At 57.2% G+C, this 24864-nt stretch overlaps 1 protein-coding gene across 2 annotated transcripts in view; it reads left to right on the top strand.

The window, feature by feature from the left end:
• Nucleotides 1-24611, top strand: part of ARHGAP39 (Rho GTPase activating protein 39) — a gene marked incomplete at both ends in the record, with an annotated part of 39210 nt that extends 14599 nt beyond the window's left edge. The window contains 9 exons of one of the 2 annotated variants that reach the window (XM_079722357.1): nucleotides 330-413; nucleotides 9869-11225; nucleotides 13057-13618; nucleotides 19248-19340; nucleotides 22351-22424; nucleotides 22783-22982; nucleotides 23683-23774; nucleotides 24168-24337; nucleotides 24417-24611. In XM_079722357.1, the coding sequence (XP_079578483.1) occupies nucleotides 330-413; nucleotides 9869-11225; nucleotides 13057-13618; nucleotides 19248-19340; nucleotides 22351-22424; nucleotides 22783-22982; nucleotides 23683-23774; nucleotides 24168-24337; nucleotides 24417-24611 (2827 nt within the window). The remainder of the gene's footprint in view (nucleotides 1-329; nucleotides 414-9868; nucleotides 11226-13056; nucleotides 13619-19247; nucleotides 19341-22350; nucleotides 22425-22782; nucleotides 22983-23682; nucleotides 23775-24167; nucleotides 24338-24416) is intronic. The other variant, XM_079722356.1, reaches the window with a different exon arrangement.
• Between the last annotated feature and the right edge of the window lie 253 nt (nucleotides 24612-24864).

The following is a 24864-nucleotide window of genomic DNA, read 5'->3' as shown; positions in this document are numbered from 1 at the left end:
GCCCCGGCCCAGGCCCAGCCGCAGCTCATCGGCCAGAGCCCCAGCTCTGAGGTGGACTTGGGCCATAGTGGGCTGTCCTGTAGGAGGGCGGTGGGCCTCCAGTCCATTCAATCCGGGCCACGTTCCAGGCACCGAGGAGGGGTGGTGAGGGCACAAGAAATACTCAGACCAGATGAAGGGGACGACTTTGTGGGCAGGAGCTGTGGATGGGAAACTAAAAGGACAGCACCCACATTCTGAAAAGTGAAAGGCGTGTTATTTTTGATGTATCGTGTTTCTAAATGGTTGCACTTTTGTTCACGTCTCCTTTTCATTTTGCTGCGTTTCAGTTCCTCGCCGTCAGGAGGTCTTCTTGAGAAGGACTATGAGATTTACCAGGATTACGGTGCGGATGGCCACCTTCTCCACTGCAGGTAGGGCCCCTGCCTCAGGCCTGGCCCTGTCTCCTGACCCGGGGGTGGTTTTCCTGGCAGCTCTTCGGTGAGCTGGAAGAGAGTCTGGCTCAGCAGGAAGCAGCAAGCTGGACGTGCACAGCACGCAGGGCCCTGCCCCAGCCAGTAGAACGTGAGGAGAGGTCGTCAGGGCCACCAGCGCCGGGGCAAAGTGGCCCCAGACCCCTCGGGGGCTCTTCAGCATGTGGTCTCCCTGGGAGCTCTGGGCCACACATCGGAGTGTTTCCCAGGCCACATGGGGAAGACTGGTGCCAGCTGAAGGGAAGGGAGGAGGCTCGCCTCCCTCGGCCCTGGGTTGGCCTCGCAGGGCGTTGGGGTTTCTGGATACGACCCTCAGGACCCTGGGCACAGCAGCCGTCGGTCTGGGCAGGGGCCATCCCTTGGTCAGCTCGTGTGTCCAGGCTGGAGGAAGCACCTCCCCTGCAGCCGAGGGGGGCCGGGCCAGGTGCTAGGCCCCTGGTGGCCTGGGTGCCCCCAGCACAGGCCAGCAGTATTAGTGTGCATTGTGGGGGGATTTGAAGGTGCGAGGGGCCTTTGGCAGTTTGCTCAGTTGAGAGATTGAGCTTGCACGTGGTGACCGGGCTCGTTGACGTGGGAAGGGATCTGAGCCTGCGTGGGGCCAGCGGTGTGGTGGTGTCCACAGATGTGTTTTGTGGCCTCCCATGTTTTCCTTGTTAAAGGGGTGCGGTGGCTGACGGGCAGGGCCTCACCCCCAGCTCCGGGGCAGAGCAGGTCCCCGGACGCGTTTCTTCCCGTGCAGTGGGTCCTGCTCCTGCTGGCTGCGCGTCACGGCCTTGGGCCCTGCGGGATGCACATGCCCCCTGCTCTGTGGTGGCCCGGCACTGCCCTGGCCCTGCCATCCCGGTGCCACCTGGGCCGGGTGTGAGAGCAGCTCCCTCAGCCAGACGGAGCGGGAAGGACAGGGAGACAGTTGAGGAGGCGGCCGTGCAGCCCGGCGCAGGGCATGTCGGGGGCCTGCGGTTTGCTGGGCGGTCAGAGGACCACGTGGCTCCGGTTTTCTGACGTCTCTTCTCGTTGCGCGTGAGCTGCGCCCGTGTCTCGGGCAGAGGCTTCCCTCCAGACCCACGCGGCAGCCGTCCCAGCCCCGCGTCCCTGCTGCTCCTTCCCGGTTCTGGGTGCCGCATGTGGAGCAGCTGGAGCAGCGCTTCCCTGAGGAGGCGTCTCCTTCTTCCTTGGAGAACAGGCGACGCCCTGAGCTGAGCGGAGGCCCCGCCCGCCCGCTCCCGCACTTCCCCGGTTGGTCATGGGAGGCCGCCTCTCCCCTCGGGGGCTGGAAGCCTTCTCGGAACAAGGGCGTGGGGCGGTGTCTCTCGCCTGGGTGCCTCCGCCCGAGCAGAGCCCACAGGGCATTAGGGGTCGAGGGAGAAGCATGGGACTCCTGGTCTGAGGAGCCATGAGGAGATGGAGGGGCCGGCGGGCGGGCGGGAGGCTAGAGGGGGCGCGGTGGGGGGCCCTGCGGGGCTGCGAGGGGCCGGCCTGTGGGGCGGGAAGTGAGGCCACTTGCGCGGGGTGGGTGGTTGAGGCCGGTGTCTGCTCTGTGACCCAGGCAGCCCACGTTTCCCGGTAAGACAGGGAGCCCGTGACCCTGGGGCCTGCCTTGGGGATGGAGTCAGAGGCTCCTGTGCGGGTGACCCGCCCCCAGCCAGGGGTGCCGTCTGCTGGCACCTTCCTTCCTGCTGCCCAGTTCCCGCCTCTGCCCTGACTCGATGGAAGCGCTCTGGGCCCGGGAGTAGACTGTGCTCTGGACTCCGCCGACACGACACACTCTCCCACACTCCTCATCCCGCAGCCACAGCCCCGCCACTCTCCCCGCAGAGGGGCGGGGTCCCTCCTGCTGAGGGGTGAAAAGATGTGCAAAATAACACTTGCCAGTTGCTGAGTGTTTCCTGTGTGCCAGTACTGAGCTAAGGACTTTATCGTATGCACATCTGCACATCGTGTTGTTTAATCCTCATAGGAACGGATGAGGACACCAGGACGGAGCCGGGAGGTGATTTCCCACAGCTGCAGCCAGGGAACAAAGGCCTGGAGTTCAGCCACAGATCTCTCCGACTCCAGAGCTGGCTCTCTGGGTCTGCTGGCCCCGGGCACACTAACTGCTGCCCTTGGCCCTCGGCTCTGCCTGCTTGGCCTGGGGGGCAGGCTGGGAGCAGCCTCCAGCAACCAGGAGTGGAGCCCTGCTGCAGTCTGACTTCTCCCCTGGGTAATGAGGTCAGACTGCAGGGTTTGGTCCTGGTCATGCTGGAGCAGGCTGCCCGGCCCGAGGCCTCTCACTCTCACCCTGATCGCACATGCTGACCCGGGTTCTCTAAGTCCTGCCTCACGCACGCCCAGTAATTAGGACTCATGGCCTTATCCAGAAAGCCCCAGCCTCAGTCAGAGGACAAAGGCGGAGGACCAGACTACACAACTGGTTTCTCAAGACGCTTGGGATTTCTCCTTTCTGTGATGGTGGATTCAGTTAACTGAGACCAGCCTGTACAACAAGAACAAAATAGACCAAATATTCCTGCAGGCATCCGAGGAGCCAGGACGTGTGGCCAAGGTCTGGGAGTCAGTGCAGCCCAGCATACGTGTCACCACCTCAGGAACCACAGAGGGGACCTTGGCAGCATTCCATGTTTCTACTGGGACTCCTGAAAGGCTACACGAAGGCATAGGGTGAGCCATAAGTAGACCAGTCCTCGAATAGACACCCGAATTCCAGTCAGCTCAGTCCCAGATGGGATTCAGGTGATCTGCCCTTATCCCAGCTGCCTGCTAGAAACAAAAGTAAACCAGAGCCTCAAGTTATCTCTACAGTTTTTCATACACAGTCACCAGAATTTCAGTCTAAAATTGCCAGAACTGCTTAGAAACAAAAACAGATAGTAGAGACAGACCCACTGGAGATCTATATTTTGGGGTTATCAGACACTCACTTTAATAAATATGATTCATTTGTACAAGATATTAAATGGCAGTTTTTCCAAATCAAATAATTTCATCAAGATAGATCACATTCTAGGCCACAAAACACAGCTTAACAAATTTAAAAGAAAAGAAATAATACAGTATCTGCTCTCAGACCACAATGGAATTAAACTAGAAATCAGTAACAGAAAGATAGCTGGAAAACCCCCAAATACTTGCAGGTTAAACAACACACTTCTGAATAACACATGGGTCAAAGAAGAAATCCCAAGAGAAATTTTAAACTATTTTGAACTGAATAGAAATGAAAATACAACTTAAAATTTGTGGGGTGTGATAAAGGCAGTACTTAGAGGGAAATTTATATCAGTGAGTGCATATATTAGAAAAGAAGAAAGATCTAAAATCAATCATCCAAGTTTTCATTCTCGGAAACTAGGAGATGAGCAAAGTAAGTACAAAGTAAGCAGAAGAAAAGATAGATATTAAAAATTAAAGCAGAAATCAATGAAATTGAAATAGGAAATTAATGGGAAAAAATCAATGAAATGAAAACCTGGTTCTTTGAAATGATGAATAAAACCAATAAGCACTAGCCAGTCTAAGAAAAAGAGAGAAAGGACACAAATTATTAATATCAGGAATGAAAGAAGCGATATCACTACAGATTCCTTGGACGTTAAACAGAAACTACAGGGAATTCACTGGCGGTCCAGTGGTTGGGACTCCGTGCCTTCACTGCTGAGGGCCCCAGGTTCGATCCTTGGTCAGGGAACTAGGATCCTGCAAGCTGCGTGGTCAAAAAAAAAGAAAGAAAATACAGGGATGCTGTGAACAACTCTGTGCACACAGACTTGATAACCTAGGTGAAATAAACCAATTCTTTAAAAGACACAATCTGCCAAAACTCATATAACAAGAAATAGACAATCTGAATAGGTCTACATCTGTTAAAGAAGTTGAATCAATAATTAATAATCTTCCAAAACAGAAAGGACCAGGCCCAGAGGGGTTCACTGGTGAGTTCTACCAAACATTTATGGAAGAAATTATACCAGTTCTCTGCAGTCTCTTTCAAAGGGTAGAAGCAGAGGGAATACATCCTAACTCATTCTATGAGGTCAGTATTACCCTAATATCAAAATCAGAAAAACACATTACAAGAAAAGAAAATTACAGACCAGTCTCTCTCATGAACATGGATATAAAAATCCTCAACAAAATGTTAGCAAATCAAATCCACCACTGTATAGAAAGAATTACACACCATGACCAAATGGGATTTATCCTAGGTATGCAAGGTTGGTTCAACATTTGAGAATCAGTATACTCCATTACATCAATAGGCCAAAGAAGAAAAATCCATGATCGTATCAGCTGATGCAGAAAAAGCATTTGGCAAAAATCCAACACCCATTCATGATTAAAAAAAAAAAAAACCCTCAGTAAGCTAGGAACTAGAGAGGAACTTCCTTAACCTGCTGAAGAACATCTATAAAAAATTTACAGCTAACATCATACTTAGTGAGAAGTCAAAGCTTTCCCACTAAGACCAGGAGCAAGACAAGGGTTTCCCTTCTGACCTCTGCTTTTCAGCATCGTATTGGAAGTCCTTGCTAATGCAGTAACACAAGAAAAAGAAAGAAAAGGTATACAGATTGGGAAGGAAAAAATAAAACTGTCTTTGTCTACAGATGACATGATCATCTATGTAGAAAATCCTAAAGAATTGACAAACTCCTAGAACTAAGTGATTATAGCAAGGTTGTAGGATATAAGCTAAATATACAAAAGTCAATTGCTTTCCTATATACTAGCAATGAACAAGTGGAATTTGAAGTTAAAATCAATAGCATTTACATTAGGATCCCCCAAAATGAAAGAAGTATAAATCTAACAAAATATGTGAAAAATCTATGTGAGAAAAACTATAAAATTCTGATGAAAGATATCAAGGAAGAACTAAATAAATGGAGTAAGATGTCACTTCTTCCCAACTTGATCTATGTATTCAGTGCAATCTCAGTCAGCATCCCATCAGGTTATTCTGTGGATATTGACAAAGTGATAATAAAATTTCTATGGAAAACACACCATTGTAAAGCAATTATACTCCAATAAAGATGTTAAAAAACATTTCTATGGAGAGGCAAAAGATCCAGAACAGCCAACACAATATTCAAGGAGAACAAAGTTGGAGGAATAGTGCTACCCGAGTTCAAGACTTACTATAAAGCTACCATTATAAAGACAGTGTGGTATTGGTAAAAGAATAGACAGATAAATAGAATAGACTGGAGAAACAACCAATAGACCCCCCCATAAATATAGTCAAGTAATCTTTGACAAAGGGGCAAAGGCAATGCAACGGAGCAAAGATGGTCTCTTCAACAGATGGTGCTGGAACAACTGAACGTTCACAGGCAAGAAAATGAATCTGGACACATTCCTTACACCCTTCATGGAAATTAACTCAAAATGGATCACAGACCTAAATGTAAAACACAAAACTAACTCCTAGAAGGTAACAGAGGAGAAAACCCAGATGACCTTGGGTTTGGCAGTGACTTTTTAGGTACAACATCCAAGGCATGATTCATGAAAGAAGCAATTGATAAGCCGGACTTCATTAAAATTAAAAATTTCTGCTCTGCGAAAGACAGTGTCAAGCGAATGAGCAGACAAGCCATAGACTGGGAGGAAATGTTTGCAAAAGATACAAATGATAAAGGACTGTTATCTGAAATATACAAAGAACTCTTAAAACCCAGCAGTAAGGAAACAACCTGATTTTAAAATGGGCCAAAGGGACTTCCCTGGTGGCGCAGTGGTTAAGAATCCACCTGCCAGTGCAGGGGACATGGGTTCAAGCCCTGGTCCAGGAAGATCCCACATGCCGCAGAACAACTAAGCCCGTGTGCCACAATTACTGAGCCTGTGTTCTAGAGCCCGCGAGCCACAACTACTGAGCCCGGGTGCCTAGAGCCCATGCTCCACAACAAGAGAAGCCACCACAATGAGCAGCCTGCGCACTGCAGTGAAGAGAGTAGCCCCTGCCTGCTGCAACTAGAGAAAGCTCGCATGCAGCAGTGAAGACCCAATGCAGCCATAAATAAATAAATAGATAAAATAAAACGGGCCATCGCAGCCATAAATGAATGAATGAATGAATGAATAAATAAATAAAATGGGCCCATGCAGCCATAAATAAATAAATACATTTATCAAAATAAAATAGGCCAAACACCTGAACAGACACCTCACCAGAGAACATATACCGATGGCACATAACGCATATGAAAGCTGCTCCATATCATCTGTCATCAGGGAACTGCAAAGTAAAACAACAGCGAGATACCACTCCACACCTATTCCAGACACTTAGGACGCCAGACGCAGGTGAGGGTGTGGAGCAGCAGGAACTCGCGTCCGTTGCTGGTGGGAAGGCAGGACGGAGCAGCCACTGTGGAAGACAGGCAGTTTCTCATAAAACGGAATATACTCCAATGATTGGGCAGTTGTGCTCCTTGGTATTTACCGAAAGGAGTTGAAATGTTATGTTCACATCAAATCCTGTCCACAGATGTTTACAGCATCTTTATTCACAGTTGCCAAAACTTGGAGGCAGCCAAGATGTCCTTCAGTAGGTGAACAGAGAAATAAACTGTGGTCCATCCAGACAAGGGGTTACTCAGCACTAAAAAGAAGTGAGCTATCAGCCATGGAAAGACATGGAGGAACCTTAAATGCACATCAACTAAAGCCAACCTGAAAAGGCTGCACATTGCGTGATTCTGACTCTGACATTCTGGAATCGTAGTGTGTAGCCTTTTCAGATTGGCTTATTTAGAGGCCAAAGATTTGCTCATTGATTTGGCTTCAGATTTGGCTTCTATGGAGACAACAAAAAGATAAGTGGTTGCCAGGGATGGGGCGGGAGTTGGGGGGAGAGATGAACAGACAGGGCACAGGGGATTTTAGGGTGATGAAAATGCTCTGTATGATACTATAATGGTTGGTACAAGTCATTATCCATTTGTCCAAACCCATAGAATGTACAACACCAAGAGTGAACCCTAAGGTAAACTAAGTGGTCGATTATAATGTGTCAGTGTTGGTCCATCAGTTACAACAAATACACCATCGATGGCGAGACGTTGATAACTGGGGAGGCTGTGCATGAGTTGGGGCAGGGGATACCTGGGAAATCTCTGCACTTTTCTGCTCAGTTTTGCTGTGAACCAGTAAAAAAAAAGAATTAGATATTCTAGAACTGAAAAATATAGTAATAAAAACTAAGAACTCAGTAGATGGGTGTAAGAACAGTTTAAACACAGCTGAATAGAAAATGAGTAAATGAGGGGCGTCCCTGGTGGTGCAGTGGTTGAGAATCCGCCTGCCAATGAGGGGGACACGGGTTCGAGCCCTGGTCCGGGAAGGTCCCACATGCCACGGAGCAACTAAGCCCGTGCGCCACAACTACTGAGCCTGCCGCTCTAGAGCCCATGAGCCACAACTACTGAGCCCACATGCCACAACAACTGAAGCCCACGCGCCTAGAGCCTGTGCTCCACAACAAGAGAAGCCATAGCAATGAGAAGCCCGCGCACAGCAACGAAGAGTAACCCCCTCTCGAGGGAATTAGAGAAAGTCTGCGCGCAGCAACAAAGACCGGACGCAGCCAAAAATAAATAAATAAATAAAACTTATTTTAAAATGTTTAAAAATAATGAAAATTAGTAAATTAGAAGGTAGATCAGAAGAACACATCTGTGTGGAGAGGCCAGGGGATGGAAAATACAGAATACAGCCTGAAACCATATGGAACACAGTGAAGAGGACTGCAGTTGATTCCCAGGAAGGGAGAGAGAGGAAAGGGGATAAAAGTAATATTGAAACGATACGGTCAAGAGTTTCCAAAAATCATAAAAGACGTCAGGCCACAGATTGAAAAAGTGCTGTGAATCCCAAACACTGAAGCACATGTTCCAAATACTAAATGTAAAAAGAGACTTCCCCGGTGGCACAGCGGTTAAGAATCTTCCTGCCAATGCAGGGGACATGGGTTCGAGCCCTGGTCCGGGAAGATCCCACATGCCACGGAGCAGCTAAGCCCGTGCACCACAACTACTGAGCCTGCGCTCTAGAGCCCATGAGCCACAGCTACTGAGCCCACGAGCCACAACTACCAAGCCCGCGTGCCTAGAGCCCGTGCTCTGCAACAAGAGAAGCCACCACAACGAGAAGCCCACACACCACAACGAAGAGTAGCCCCGGCTCGCTGCAACTAGAGAAAGCCCGCGCACAGCAACGAAGACCCAATGCGGCCAACAAATAAATAAATAAATAAATAATTTTAAAATGTAAAAGGAAAATCTTTAAAGCAACCAGGAGTCTCTTGGGGTGGGGGAGCAGGTGGCAGAGGTGAGCCCCACTCATCTCTCTGGGACTTGGTCCAGCCCGTTGTGGCTGGTACAGCTGTGGGACGTGGTGCAGACCTTCAGCGGGCAGATGTGGCATGTGGTCAAGTCCGTGTATCCCCAGGGGCAGTGTCACTCATGTCACCGGCAAGTGAGGCTCAGAAGAGGCTGAGCGTCTTGGGTGGCCCCCCACGCTCGGTGGCAGGGCCATGATTTGGGCCCCACAGCTCCCCAGCTCTCCCTTAGCCTGATGCAGGCTTTCCCAGGAACTGGGGGACAGTTTTATCATCTCTGTCCAGGTGCAGAGTGGCGACTGTGGGGCGGGGGCAGTCGGAGGAGGGCAGTTAGCCTTTCTGGAGTTCACAGGAGCCTCTGTGGTTGCAATCCAGGGCCTGAGATGCTGGTGCACAAGGGATGTGTTGGCCACCCCTGCTAGGAACACGGGCAGGTGCTGAGCCCGGGAGTGAGGCCTGCAGGGCAGTACTCATAGATTCCAAAGCCAGAGAAGGCTCTGGGGGGTCCCCCTCCCGGCTCTTCCTTACAGAAATGGTTCTGTGCCTGGTTCTAGCGTGGGACCAGAGCAGAGACACTCACAGGGGCCCTGGCAGGGAGTGTTGCCGTGGGCAGCAGCTGGGGTCTGGGGGAAGCTCCCGGATCAGGAGAGCCCCCAGAGGGGAAGGCTGCAGGGAAATGTGTGAGGGGAGTTCCCAGGACAGCAGGGCAGCTTACTCCAGGCTGCACTGACCAGAGGTCAGGGCCTCAGCAATGAAGAGTGCACAGCTCACTACTGGGAGCCCCAGTAGGCACCAGGCCCCCACAGCCTGCAGCCCCCGGGGGGCGGGTGTGGAGAGGACAGTGAGAAGTGACCAGTCCGTCTGTGCCCCGACCTCAGACACGCACGAGGTCAGCAGGTGGGTAACGGGTCCAGGCTGGCAAAGGGGTCAGATTTCCACCCCTCCTCGGTAAGCTGTTCCCCCGAGGACTTCCCCCAGGTAACCTGCGCCCCCCCAGGACCTCCCCAGGTAACCTGTGCTGCACCGCCCCCCCCCCCGCCCCCACCAGGACCTCCTCGCTCCGCTGGAACTCGGGCACCAAGGAGCGCATGCTCATCAAAGTTGCCGACAGGGAGCCCAGCTTCCTCTCCCCCCAGGGCAACGGCTACCCCCTGGACAGCCAGCCCAGGGGTCGCTCCCGCAGACCCTCCGGGGGACAGCACTCGCCCAGCCTACAGACCTTCACCCCCGACGAGGACGGCCCTGTCTTCTTCTCAGAGCGGAGGCCGTCGCCCTTCCCGAAGAGGGCTGAGCTAGGGAGCTGCTCCCCACTGCTGGCCCAGCCCCGCAAGCCCGCCGCCGACTCGCAGCCGTCCTCCCCGCGTTACGCCTACGAGCCCCCGCTCTACGAAGAGCCCCCCGTGGAGTACCAGGCCCCCATCTATGACGAGCCGCCCATGGATGTGCAGTTTGAGGCCGGCGGAGGCTATCAGGCCGGCTCGCCTCGGCGGTCTCCCAGCCGCAAGCCACCCAAGCAGGCCTCCGCGTCGCCCTACCAGCAGCTGGTGCTCACCAGGCAGAAGTGCCCCGAGCGCTACCTGAGCCTGGAGTACAGCCCGGCTGGCAAGGAGTATGTCCGCCAGCTGGTGTACGTGGAGCAGGCCGGCTCCAGCCCCAAGCTGCGCGCGGGCCCGAGGCACAAGTACTCGCCCCACCCCGGCGGCGGCTCCCTCTCCCTGCAGCCCAGCCCCTGCCTGCTGCGCGACCAGCGCCTGGGGGTCACGTCCGGGGACTACAGCAGCATGGAGGGGCCCGAGCTGCGGTCCGCCCAGCCGCCCATGCCACTGCCCCAGGCCCAGGACGATGCCATGTCCTGGTCCAGCCAGCAGGACACCATGTCCTCGACGGGCTGCTCCCCCAGCACACGCAAGAGGAAGAGCAGGAACCCCTCTGCGTGCCACACCCCCAGCGCCCTGCCCACCGAGGGCCCCGGGGACCGCGACCCGCTCAGCCAGCAGCCCCTGACCGAGGAGCGGCCCCTGTGCGGCCCCGGCCTGGCGCCCACAAAGCGTGCGGAGGGCGAGGCGCGTGAGGGGGACGGGACCCGGGGCGAGGCCGAGCCCTTCCTGGCTCAGGCCCGGCTGGCCTGGGAGGCACAGCAGGCCCACTTGCACATGAAGCAGAGGGGCAGCTGGGACTCACAGCAGGACGGCTCGGGCTACGAGAGCGACGGGGCCGTGCCGCTGCCCATGCCTGGGCCTGTGGTGCGCGCCTTCAGCGAGGATGAGGCGCTGGCCCAGCAGGAGAGCAGGCGCTGGCCGAGGGGCGCCTTGGAGAGGCTCGCCTTCCCCCAGGCCCTGCTCGAGAAGAGCGTCTCCGTGCAGACCAGCCTGGCCTCCCCGGAGCCCTACCTCCACCCCTCTCAGGTAGGGGCAAGGCCGCGGGTGGGTCCCCGGGCAGGGGTGGTGTGGCTTCGCGGTTCCCAGCAGGCATGGGGACCGACGGTAGATGCCCCCCGGGTCTCTGCCAGCACGGGGGTCTCTTACCTCGGGTGCTGGCAAGGCCCAGCAGTGCTGCCAGGTCACCAGGGGGCTAGAGACCACGTCCTGATTCCAGGCCACAGAGGCCGCCACCTGCCCACTGAGCCCTGAGCCTCTGTTCTTCCCCCTGTGAATGGCTCTCAGGTGAGGAGCTGTGCAGGTAGAGCGCCAGGCGCTCCTTGGGTGGCTCAGAACCTGGGGCCGGGACACATTCCGCAAGCCCCAGGTGGCTCCCAGAACCCCACGCTGCAGCTGGAGCCAGAGCAGAAGCCCAGCCTGCGGTGTCTCCTCTGCTCAGTGCTGGGCGTGGACATCCATCAGGCCCTCGGGATCCATGTGCACCTTCCGTCCCGGTTGCGTGCAAGGAGCATGGTGCCCAGGGCTTGGTGTGGCCTAGTGTCCTGGTTCTCACCTCCTGGTCCCTGACCTTTCACACCAGTCTGCTGCCTGAAGCCAAGGCTGAGGGTCTGCCCTGGCCTCTGCTCAGAGCTGGCAGCGGCCACAGGGCCTCCCGGGGTCAGGATCCTCATGTCCACCCCCAGTCCTGGTGGGGAAAACATGCTCAAGAACTACGGCATCTTAGGTGGCCAGCATCCCCCGGGGCACTTAGTGTCCCTCCAGACTGGAGAGCTCAGAGCGGCGTCTCTGTCTGTGGCTTGTCACACGGGAGGACATCAGGACAGATGGGAAGAGGCGGGGGGGGCAGGTTGTAAGTGGAGTGTGAACAGCTGCGTCCTGGGGCACCCGGCTCCCAGCATGTGACCTGGACAGCAGGACGCGTGGGCTCCCAAGGGCCTGACCGAGGTCCACTCCTGGCGCTGCCCAGGGAGGTGCCTTCCCTGCTTTCAAGACCAAGGGTTGGGGAGGCCAGCACGGGTTTGGGGACAAGAGCCCACCTCCCAGACAGAGGGGACAGGAGCCCCCAAAGAGTATTGGGTGCGGGGCTGTTATCTGAGTGCAGGTACATGGAGGCTGTTGGTGGCGGGGGTGGGGGGTGCAGCTTGGGGCCACGCCCTCCCTTCCCAGCATCACGGGAGCGGAGGGCGGCAGCCCACGGCCCTCTCAGGCCTGGCCCTGCCCCTCTGCATGGCATCACTCTTCCCGATGCCTGAGAGTACGAACGCTGTCTTTGTTGGGGAAAAGGGTGCAGCCGTTGTGGCCCGGAGACGTCTGTGTTTCTCTGTCAAATGTCGCCTCTGGGGGTTCCTGCTGCTTCGTGGGGCTGCCCCTCCCATCTGAACCAGCAGAAGCCAAACGGCCGCAGCAAGGCCAGTAGGAGGCAGCATCTTCCTGCATCCACGCGCGCTCCAGCTCCCGGCCTGGGGAGAGCCCTGCGAGCCCTGGGGAGGCAGCGTCCCCAGGCCCTCTCCCACCCGGGGCTAAGGCAGCCCAAGAAGCTGACGAGACACATGCGCGGCTCCCTCCTGCCCCCAGACCTGTGCTGGCCACCCCCAAACCTCGGTCTCCGGACCAGGGCAGGCACCTCCCGGAGGCCAAGCCCGCAGGGTAAAGGTCAGAGGGAGGGCTTCTCTGGGTCCCTGTTAGACCAGTACAAGGCGCAGAGCTGGAAGCCCAGGCCCGGCCTCACCCCACCCCACCCCGCCCAGGCCTCTCTCCTCCCGCAGCTTCAGGGCCCGCTTGGGTAGGGGGGCCACACCTCTCCCCTGGCTGGGTCACGGGGGGCCCCACCCCCTCACAGCCCCCCTGTCCTCCCCAGTCTGAGGACCTCGGCACCTGCGCCCAGTTCGAGAGCAGCCGGCAGACCCGGAGCGTGATGCCCAGTGCCAGCTGTGTGTTCCCCACCTTCACGCTTCGCAAGCCATCCTCGGAGACCGACATCGAGAACTGGGCCTCCAAGCACTTCAACAAACACACACAAGGCCTCTTCCGGCGGAAGGTGTCCATTGCCAACATGCTGGCGTGGAGCAGCGAGTCCATCAAGAAGCCCATGATCGTGACCAGCGACCGCCATGTGAAGAAGGAGGCCTGTGAGGTCTTCAAGCTGATCCAGATGTACATGGGCGACCGGCGCGCCAAGGCTGACCCGTTGCACGTGGCCCTGGAGATCGCCACCAAGGGCTGGAGCGTGCAGGGCCTGCGGGACGAGCTCTACATCCAGCTCTGCCGGCAGACCACCGAGAACTTTCGCCTCGAGAGCCTGGCCCGCGGCTGGGAGCTCATGGCCATCTGCCTGGCCTTCTTCCCACCCACGCCCAAGTTCCACTCCTACCTGGAGGGCTACATCTACCGGCACATGGACCCCGTCAATGACACCAAAGGTAAGACCCAGACAGGACCCCTGGGCTCTGCCACCAGCTCAAGTACAGGCTGCGGCTAGAGCTTCCGTCTGTGCTGGGGGGCACCTGGCAGCAGCAGGTACACAAACACAGCGTCTCCCGGAGGGGCACATCCTTGGCCTCCACTGGGATGTGGGGTCCTCAGGCAGCCCCTTCTCGGCACTGAGGCCCTGAGAAGAGCCACAGGCAATTGTGGCACAGGGTCCCTCCCTGGCCACGGGCTGACAGGTGGGGGTCTTCTTGTGGACCCATTGCACCCATGTCTCCGCCAGCCGGCATCCACTCCAGTCTGAGGCTACCGTCCCGGTCACCCTGCCTGACGAGGGCAGGGAGGCCAGTCAGCCTGTGTGCACTTAGCGCATTCGCCCTGGCCAGGCTCACACTGTGCCTTGTGGCCATCGCAGGGGGGCTTCCAAGGGCGGTGAGGAACGTGGGCGCCCTGGCCCAGTGCTGGGTCTGAGGTGACCAGCAGGCTGTGGAGGTGCTGTGAGCGGAGCTGGCCTGAGCCGCCTCAGGCGTTCAGAGGTCGGGACCATCATGGACAGCAGCCTGCTGACGGCTGCCTGGGGCCGAGCGCAGAGCCGCATCTGCTTGGGGTTCCTGAAGGCCATGTGTCAGGTCTATGTGGGCCCTGGCTTGGCCTTCCTTGGGGAGGACTCTGGCCCACGGTCCTGCCAGCCAGGCGGTGCTCGCCTTGGGCTGGGCAGAGTGAGCGTGGGGGTGGAGCCGCAGGCAGCACCTACCAGTGCAGCGGGCCGTCTGCCACCCCGTGTTTGTGAGTGTCTGCCGTGCCAAAGGTTGCTCAGTGGGAGTGGCCATCCATGCTGGTCTAGCCAGGACTTTGCCCCAGCCCAGGTGTGGGGGGCTGAGGCCTGTGCACAGAGTGACGAGGGCTGCAGGGCAGTGGGGGGCCCGGGGGAGGTGTGTGAAGCATAGGCACCATCCAGCACACCAGCCGTTTAGGGGCAGATCTTGGAAGCCATGAAATTTTTGCTCAGGCATGCAGTTTTTGAAGCAGGATCACCGAACACTGCAGACGGGTCTCCCCAGGTGGCTCCCTGGATGAAGCGGGCAGCCTGGATCTGCCTCTGTCTTCTCAGACCTTCCCAGGAGCAGGTGGGCCCCCAGTGGCTTCATGGTTCACCTCAGCCTCTTCCAAAAAGGTCTTGAAACGTCCCTGCCGTGAGCTGGAGGTTTGGAAGTGTGTGTCCGCTGCTCAGCACGCAGCCCTCGGGGGCCCCAGGAGTGCTTGCTGAGTGAAAGGTGAGTGGGCAGTGGACAGAGGCCAGAGGCTCCAGGCTGTGCCCTCTCTGGCTGGGGCGTCCGTGGAGAGCTGGACGTTGTTCAGCAGGACGTTGCGGTTTTGCGCGGAGGTTGGTGCCCTTTTGCCCTAGTGTCTGTGCCATAGGAGCCAGATTGAGACAACCGAGCTTCAGCCTGGCAGTCGTGGTTTTGAGGCCCCAGTGGTCTCTGCTCCCAGACCACGCTGGGTCTGTGTGGTCCCGCTAGCAGGGTTCTGTGTGTGTGGGATCTGGTCTCACATCCGTGGCACAGGGTTGCCCTCCAGCCAAAGCCCTGTCTCCAGCCCTGAGGCCCACTCCTGGGTGGGCGTCTTCTGCCAGGCCCTGCTCGTCCCTGAGCCCAGAGGAGAGCCCTCGATCTCCCTCCCACTGGCCCTTGTCAAGAACATGGGTACTGGCTGCCAGTCAGGACCGCAGGCCCCATCAGCCCAGAAGGACCTAGCCTGTGCTTAGAAAAAGGAAATGCAGTCCATCCTGGGAGCACCAGCGGGGGCAGAGCTGAGCTGTCGCCCATGTGTGGGGCCTCACCCTGAACCACACTGCCTGCCTTGGCCTCAGAAGCTTTTGATTCATCTGCCGGCATGTGTGTGACATCTGCTGTGTGGTCACCACTCTGAGGGAACAAGGTACCACACAGTGAACCCCAATTCACATGACCCCAGCCCCTGGCTTAGCCTCGGCTCGCACGTGGTCACACCTTTGTACCAGCCACACCCCCAGATGACTCCACAGCTTTTCTGCCCTGGACTTCCCTAAGCATGCTATCAGCACAGGCATCGCAGGGATGCTGCACAACGAGCACACTGGAAGGCTGCAGACCCTGAGGGATACATGTGCCTTCGTAGCAAGACACTGCCTTCCAGGTGAAGATGGCAGGATGAACATGTGCATTTACTTGCATTCCACCTTGAACTCATGATAAAAGAACAGTGAAGGAATTTTTTTAAAGGCAGAAAAAGAAACCTCACAAGGAAATGTAAAATGCTGCAGCCACTATGGAAAACAGAATGGCAGTTCCTCAAAAGATTAAAAATAGAATTATCATAGGACTCAGCAATTCTACTTGTGGGTATATACCCAAAATAATTGAAAGCAGGAACATGAACAGCTATTTGTACACCCATGTTCATAGCAGCATATTCACAATAGCCAAGAGGTAGAAAGCAGCCCAGGTGTCCGTTGATGGATGAATAGATAAATAAAATGTCATCTGTACACATAATGGAATTATTCAGCCTAATAGGGAAGGAAATTCTGGCACAGGCTACAACATAGATGAATCCTGAAAACATGCTGAGTGAAATAAGACAGACCCAAAAAGAGAAATACTGCATGAATCAGACAAATAACTGTATGAGGTCCCTAGAGTAGTCAAATTCATACAGAATGGTGGGTGCCATGGGTTACGGGGAGGGAGAAATGGAGAGTTGTTTGATTCGTACAGACTTCCCATTTTGGGAGATGAAGAAGTGCTGGAGATGGATGGTGGTGACGATTGCACAGTAATATGAATGTAATTAATACCCTGAACTGTACAATTAAAAATGGTTAAGATGGGGGCTTCCCTGGTGGCGCAGTGGTTGAGAATCTGCCTGCTAATGCAGGGGACACGGGTTCGAGCCCTGGTCTGGGAGGATCCCACATGCCACGGAGCAACTAGGCCCGTGAGCCACAGCTACTGAGCGTGCGCATCTGGAGCCTGTGCTCCGCAACAAGAGAGGCCGTGATAGTGAGAGGCCCGCGCAACGCGATGAAGAGTGGCCCCCGCTTGCCACAAGTAGAGAAAGCCCTCGCACAGAAACGAAGACCCAACACAGCCATAAATAAATAAATAAATAAATTACTAAAACTCCTACCCCCAACATCTAAAAAAAAAAAAAAAAATGGTTAAGGTGGCAGATTTTATGTTACGTATAATTTATCACAATAAAAAATACTAAAACCCCACCAGGACAAAGAGAATGGAAGAGGAAGAACAACTATGCTTTGGAAGCTGAAAAGCACACGGACAAGTGGCTGGAAACTGACCTGGCAGACCAAGGAATGTGGATCCCAAGCAGGTGGTGGGGAAGCTGACAAGTCGAAGCAAGTAGCAAACCCTAAAAAGCGCAGCAGGGCTTCCCTGGTGGCGCAGTGGTCGAGAGTCCGCCTGCCGATGCAGGGGACGCGGGTTTGTGCCCCGGTCCGGGAAGATCCCACATGCCGCGGAGCGGCTGGGCCCGTGAGCCATGGCCGCTGAGCCTGCGCTTCTGGAGCCTGTGCTCCGCAACGGGAGAGTCCACAGGCCCGCGTACCGCAAAAAAAAAAAAAAAAAGTAAGGAGAAGAAAGGAAATAATAATCAGAGTAGGATTCAATGAAAGAGAAAACAGAAAAAACAATGTGGAAAAACAGGAAACAAAAGGCTGATTACTTGAGAAGATCAACAAAGTTAATAAACCTCCAGCCAGGCTAACCAGGACACAAAGAAGACATAAATTACCAATGTCAAGAATGAGAGATAATATCATTACAGATTCAACAGATGTTAAAAGGATAGTAAGGAAATATTATGAACAACATTATGCCAGTAAATATGACAATTTAGAGGAAATGGACAAATTCCTTGAAAGACACAAACTACCAAAGATCACTCAATAAAAAATAGATAACGAGAAAAATCATATATCTGTTAAAGAAATTGGTACTTTATGAAACTTTCCCACAAAGAAAATTCCAGACCCAAATGGCTTCACTAGTGAATTCTATCAAATATTTCATTGTTTGTATAGCAACTAACTCAGAAAATTGAAGTGGAGGGAATATTTCCCAATTCTCTCTATATCAAAATTAGAAAAGGACATTACCAAAAATTTGAAAAAGAAGCACAGATAGTACTCTCATGAGCATAGGACAACAATGAACCATATGGGCTTCCCTGGTGGCGCAGTGGTTGAGGGTCTGCCTGCCGATGCAGGGGACGCGGGTTCGTGCCCCGGTCCAGGAAGATCCCACATGCCGTGGAGCGGCTGGGCCCGTGAGCCATGGCCGCTGAGCCTGCGCGTCCGGAGCCTGTGCTCCACAACGGGAGAGGCCACAACAGTGAGAGGCCCGCGTACCGCAAAAACAAAACAAAACAAAAAAAACTTGGAAGAGAAGGGAGTCTCTTCAACCTAGTATACACGTGTATCTTTCCTTGCCCTGTCAGCCTAGGGCCTAGAAGCAATGACACCCCAGTAGCATTGAGGACACCTGACCCGCAGCTCTTGGTTTCTACCATTTTCCATTAAAAGGAACCAGAGCTCTTTGGAGAAACAGCTGATTCTAAGGCTGGGGTAGGGAACGTACAAGATGCAGTGCCAGAAGGGAGGATGTGCCAGAAGGGAGACGATGGGGTGTGTCACAGGACACGGGTCACAGGACACAGAGCTCCCCGGGGCCAAAGCTGGAGCACTTTGAGCAACAGAATAAAGTCATATTGGATTGTAACCTGACAATGTAAAATGCATATCCCTAAGCCCATACTGATATAGATGATTAGATAGATATAGGGTTAGAGTTAGGGGACTTCTTCTATGCCGAAGAATTACAAATATGGGACTTCCCTGGTGGTCCAATGGTTAAGACTCCACACTTCCACTGCAGGGGGTGCGGGTTTGATCCCTGGTTGGGGAACTAAGATCCCCGAATGCTGCGCAATGCAGCCAAAATAAGAAAGAAAAAAGAATTACAAATAATTTATGTAGGTAAGAGGGTCCACCATGAGGGGAGTGTGAATCCCACCTCAGTGTTGGCTGTGTGCCTCGACTTCCTTCCAGAGCACGGGATGGGGGGATGGAGGGTCCGCACTGACAGCACTGAGTTATTTTGTGCGGGGTGTTGGGGTCGTGCCCAGATCAGCCAGAGAGGGGAGCCAGGCCCCTCCTCTCTCGCTCAGCACCCACTCAGCCCCTGGAGCGCAGCCATGTAGGAACCAGGTGGCTGGGCTGCGGCCCTCTCAGGGGGCTCCCTACCCCTGCTTTTCTATCGGCCAGCGGGTCATGAGCTGACGACATCCTCTCCCCACTGCCCAGGGGCACGTTCCTGGCACCTCCCCAGCCACACGACCCAGGTGTGCCCGCACACCCACCCCTGTGCCCAGGACTGAGCAAGACACCCACCCCCGCCAAGCACTCGCCTCCACCTCTGGTGGGACATCAGCCCGTCTCCCTCCAAGGAGTCCAGCAGGCTGGGGCAGTGCCCTCCCCGCTGCCCAGGGGCAGCCCCGAGTGGGACCGTGTGGGCACGGGTTCCTCTTTGTGTTCTGTGGCCTCACCCTTTGTTTGCTCCCCAGTGACACAGCACATGAAAGCGCTCCTGGAAAGGAACACTAAGAAGAAGTCCAAGTTGAGAAAGAAACCCAAGCCTTATGTTGAGGAGCCGGATGGTAGGGCCTCTCCCGCAGCCCCTGTGCGCTGCGTCTGCACAGCTCTGCTCTCCGGCCTCGGCCGCCTGGCCTCCTCTCTCTAACCACTTCTGGGCTGGGGGGACAGTGGGGGGACACTAACCGTCAGGTCTCCTCCTGAGTGGGCTGGAAGCCCAGGTCGTCGACAGGGCTCCTGGGAGAGGCTGCACGTGCCCTGCGCCTTCCTCCACGGTGCTCAGAACAATTTCCAGCGTGCATGCTGGGTTCTCAGTGGGGCGGGGCCTGCTGGAGGCACCCCTGAGTGAGGGGGTGCCCCGTGGGCAGCTGCTCCCCAGCCCTGACCTCCAGCCGGGCCACCCCTGGGGCCCCCAGCACAGCCCATCCCTGCTCTTCTCCTGGGCCCTGGCTCAGGAGCCCACCCCCACCCAAGCTCCAGAGAAGCCCTGTTAGCCCCAGGCTGTGCTCTCCTGGCCAGGAGCCCCAGCCATCCACACTTGCCCCACTCGTCTTCCTGTGAGACTCACCCTTGGCACCCTTCCTCTGGGAAGCTCTCTGGCTACATGCTACCCTCACCAGAAGAAGGGGGTCAGCTGCAGTCCAGGCTTCCCAGGCGCCCTTGGGCCCCTGTCCTTGGGGAAGGAGCTTTGAGCTCCTGCCTGAGCCTATCCACTGGAGTCCTGATGCAGCAGTGAGGGGGGGCTGAGGGCACAGAGTGCAGGCTCCTGTGGGCCGGAGGTGGTTAGAGCCCCGAGGGGGTCAGAGGAGGGGGCTAGTTCCCCCGGGACCCAGCAGAGTCCGTGCCAAGAGGTGGCAGGTCCTGGCCACACCCAGCGGCCTTCGAGGCTCTTGGCCTGGGCACCTGGCACAGCAGCAGAGGCTCTGGGAGGGCAGCTTTGTCAGTCGCTCTGGGGGCCGCTGTCTCTCCGCTGGTGGGAGCATGCCCTGGCAAGGCCAGAACGGGGCAGTGGACTCAGAGTCCCCCACAGCACCAGGTGGGTTTCCCTGGGTTGGCCACGGGCACTCAGCAGACACCCCATAGTCTTGGCCCAGGAGGCTGTGCCCTGGCAGCAGAGGTGCCCCAGCCCTGAGACTCCAGGCACACGAGGCCTCAGTCCCTGGTCTGCCCACAAAAGCTCGGACTCCAGCAGCTGCAGCCCTCAACTGAGTGCTCACTCCATGCCAGACTGAGGTCAGCCCTTCATGGACACCTGTCCCTATCTGACAGGAAATAAGGCCTGGAAAGGCTGCACCACAATCACCAGGTGAGAGGTGGTGGCCCAAGGATATTCAGATCACAGCCTGTTGGAGAGGCCGGTTTGGCCCCAGGAAGCCCTGTGACAGGAGGTCCGGGCGAGTCTGCCCACGGGCCCCAAGCCCAGGGACAGGAGGCTGTCACCCAAAGGAGGGGCGGGCACGCTCCCAGGATGGCGAGAGCGAGCAGGTACCGCCAAGCGCTCCCTGGCCCCCCGGTGCTCAGGGTGCAGCCCAGGTTCCGTTTGCTTGAGCACCGTCCACTCTCCCTGAACCAAGAGCTGAACCCACGTGGGCCAGTGGCGGAAGTTCCAGGTGCTGTGTCCCAAGCTGGCTGATGGGTAGCTGCAGCTAGGATTCTCTGTTCGGGTCTGTGGGTCCCCAGGGACCTGAAACAGATTCTTCACGGTTTAAACACCTATAAGAAATGTTTGTTTTCATTTTGATTACTCTAAAACAGAACCCCCATACCAGTTATAACGACAGAAGTATTTTGTGATAACTAGAAATGAAAAGGTTTTCACGAACGAGACATGTTTGTGTTCTTCACACTGAGGCTCACGGAACCCTGTGTCCTCAGACAGCTGCTTCCTTTAAAAAAGACTGTTTGTATTTGAGACTGGGGTCCAGAGGCACCCCTCAGGCAGGGAGGCCCAGCAGAGGCAGAGCCTTACAGGAAACGGGCCTGTCCTGAGCCTGGAGGCACACGGTCGACCCATCTGTCTGACCATGGTCTGGGGCAGCCCCGCCCAGATGGCTCCTGTCTTGCCGCTCCTTCCCTTGGCCTGGGCCAGGAAAGATGGCGCCACACATTTCAGACCCTCCCTGGGTGGGGTCTCCTCCCCCCTCCCTCTCCCCCCTCCTCCCTTTGCCTCCAGCCCCCACCCCCACCCCCCACCTCAGCATACCGTATCTGGAAAGACCTGTGGCCTGAGGTCTTTGCCCTGGGATTGCTGGCCCCGCCACCCTCCATGACCACCAGCTAGAACTTCTGCTTTCAGGGGTGAGGTTTTAGAAAGCCCCCTCCCTTGAGAAAGAAGACCAGTCCTCCTGTCACCTTCAGCCCTCAGGCAGAGTCACCATGTGGTCCTTCCCCAGCATTGCCCTCCCAGCGAAACCCAGGCTCAGGACGCAGGGCATCCCCTCCACACTCAGGCCCTTCCCAAGTGAGCCAGGCCCTGGGCCTCCCTCTCCCTGACCCCCACCCAGGCAGCCTTTGACCAAGCAGGCATATGGTCCTGTGGGCTAAGGCCTCTCCCTGGGCTGCCCAGGGCCTCTGGCTGGAAGCCGGGCTGCAAGAGAGCCGGGCCTGCTGTCCAGCTCCCCGCAAGCTCCCTCCTCCAGTGCTGGCCCAAGGCGATGGGCGCTGAGTGCCTGCAGGCGTGCAGCACATGGAGATTACCCTTCTCGGGCCTCCCCAGGCCCTGCCTGCGACTACGCCGGGGGAATGGCCCTCATCCCCAGCCTGACCTTCCTGGCCAGGGGGAGGGTTGGGTAGGCTGGCAGAGGGCTTCCTTCTTCAACCTGGCTCCTCTGGAGGAGAGGGCAGTGCCCCCTCGCCTCTTCACATGAGTGTAGTTCTGAAGGGCGGCCCAGGAGTGTAAGGACCCACTGCCCGGGCGGGGCATGCAGCAGGCAGGAGGCTGGCCAGGCCTGGGCCCCAGGTTCTTGCAGGAGCCGCCTCTCCTCACCCCTCTTGCTGCCTCCTCAGTCACTGGTTGGCCTGCAGCCCCTGCTCGCACCCATCCATGCCAAGCCAACTGGCACCATTCTTTTCCAGGGGTGGCAATAAGCACATACGCCAAGTACTGTTACCACAAGCTGCAGAAGGCAGCCCTGACGGGGGCCAAGAAGGTACGAACTTCTCCCAGAACAGCTGGGCAGAGGTGGGCGGGCAGCCTGTGCCGGTGACGCCCAGACAGAGTCCATCGGGAGGCGGGGCTGCAGGTTGGGGGAGGGGGCAGGTGGGGCAGTTAACGGCTCACAGTGCGGGGGGTGCCACTTGGAGCTTCTGATGCTGTAGGTGGCCCAGCAGGAGGCCCCTCTGGTGACTCGGGCCAGGGAGTTGGGGGTCCCCGGCTCGGGCCTGGGCTTCACAGGGACGAGCGGACAGAGGAGGAAAGAGGGCGGGTGAGCCAGGGGCAGGCCTTGCAGGGGTGTGTGGGGGGAGGGCCAGGCCACACTGGGACAGAGAGCTGGGCCGCCTTTGCAGGGGCTGAAGAAGCCCAACGTGGAGGAGATCCGGCATGCCAAGAACGCCGTGTTCAGCCCGTCCATGTTTGGCAGTGCGCTGCAGGAGGTGATGAGCATGCAGAAGGAGCGCTTCCCTGATCGGCAGCTGCCCTGGGTGCAGACGCGGCTGTCGGAGGAGGTGCTTGCGCTCAACGGCGACCAGACGGAAGGCATCTTCAGGTGCCCTGCAGCCTGCGCCCTGGGGGTGGGGGCTTGGGTGTCTACACCACGTGTCTTGGGCCGACGGGGGCCACTGGGCCCCGGGCCCCTGCCTCAGAGCAGCCAGAGAAGCCCCCTGAGAGGCCAGCATGCAGGCAGGGAGGGCAACTTGGAGCAAATAGAAGGGCCGGGCGCTCTGCGGCCAGGAGGGTGGGGAGGGCCCCATCTTCAGGAGGTGGGTCAGCAGAGCTGTCCCTCCTGAATGCCAGCACACTGGAACCCAGACAGGAGAGCTAGCCAGGGACAGTGGCCTTGCAGAAATGGCCAGCAGGGGCCCAGAGGGTACTTGGACGCCAACCATGGGCAGGGCCTGGAAAGATGCAGCAACCCCCAGCAAACGGCTCTCAACCTGTGAGTGGAGATGATGGCCCTGTCCCATGGAGGGTGGCACATGGCCAGTCACCTGCTGTCGTGACTCACCTACCCAGGACCCGGGACAGGTGGGGAAACAGGCTTCTGGGTTTGGGCCTCAGGGACCATTCTGAGGAAGGGATCTGCATGGAGGCAGTCAGCAGAGGGATGAGGGATGGGGGCCTGGGACAGGGGACCCCAGCCACACCTCCCTCTGGTAAGAAAGAGGCCATTTGGGCAGAGAGGGGTCAGGCAGCCGTGACCCTGAGCAAGCCCAGCTCCTCCCTGAGACCTGCCCTGTGCTTGGCAGAGTCCCTGGGGACATTGATGAGGTGAATGCCCTGAAGCTACAGGTGGACCAGTGGAAGGTGCCTACAGGCCTGGAGGACCCCCACGTCCCAGGTGAGCCCCCAGCCCCCTCAGCAGCAGGAGCAGCTCGGACGGTTCAGCCCTCCCTGCTTTCCGTCGTGAAGGGACAGCCCTCTGGTCCATTTCCAGCACAGACGTCCCCCTGCCGTTGGACAGCCTCCGCGGCGCCTCCCTCCGCTTGCCTGCGCACGGTGGCTGCACAGCCTCTCTTGGTTCCCGGCGCTCGGGGTCAGTCCAGGCCCTCAGGACCAGGAGGAGCCCGCTGGCCTCCGGCCGCGCAGCCCACACGGCTGGGTGGACACCTCCCGTCTGGTCCTGGCCCCTCGCCCCCACTCCCGGCACACACGGCCGCTTTCGCCCCTTGCTGCTGGTGGGGCGGGTCCCCGACCACCCCGCCCAGACGAAACCCCCGCGCTGCGTCCCCAGCGTCGCTGCTGAAGCTGTGGTACCGGGAGCTGGAGGAGCCCCTGATCCCCCACGAGTTCTACGAGCAGTGCATCGCGCACTACGAGAGCCCCGAGGCCGCCGTGGCCGTGGTGCACGCGCTGCCCCGCATCAACCGCCTGGTGCTGTGCTACCTCATCCGTTTCCTCCAGGTAGGCGGTGCCGCCCCTCCGCGCCCCGCCCCTCCGCGCCCCGCCCCGGCCCACCCGCAGCTCCCCGCTCCCCGCGCAGGTGTTCGTGCAGCCCGCCAATGTGGCCATCACCAAGATGGACGTCAGCAACCTGGCCATGGTGATGGCGCCCAACTGCCTGCGCTGCCGCTCGGACGACCCGCGCGTCATCTTTGAGAACACTCGCAAGGAGATGTCTTTTCTGCGCGTGCTCATCCAGCACCTGGACACCACCTTCATGGAGGGCGTGCTATAGCGCGTGGGCACCGAGGGACCGAGGGTGGGGACAGAGCCTGCCCGGGTGCGCCCGGGCAGGGGGCAGGCGGGGAGGGGGGAGGGGACGCCCGAGAAGCGGAGGTAGCATGCCGGCTCCGCCCATGCCCGCCCCAGCCCTGGAACCCGCATCTCCCGACCCGGGCCCTCGGCCTGAAGGCGCAGCCAAGGCAGAAAGGGCTGCGGGAAGGGCGCCTCTGCCCCGCCCCAGGCCTCGTGGCCGTCTCGTTCGGCGC

This window comes from Hyperoodon ampullatus (assembly GCF_949752795.1).
Source record: "Hyperoodon ampullatus genome assembly, chromosome: 17".
Lineage (NCBI taxonomy): Eukaryota > Metazoa > Chordata > Mammalia > Artiodactyla > Ziphiidae > Hyperoodon > Hyperoodon ampullatus.
This window is presented reverse-complemented; position numbering and strand designations above follow the sequence as displayed.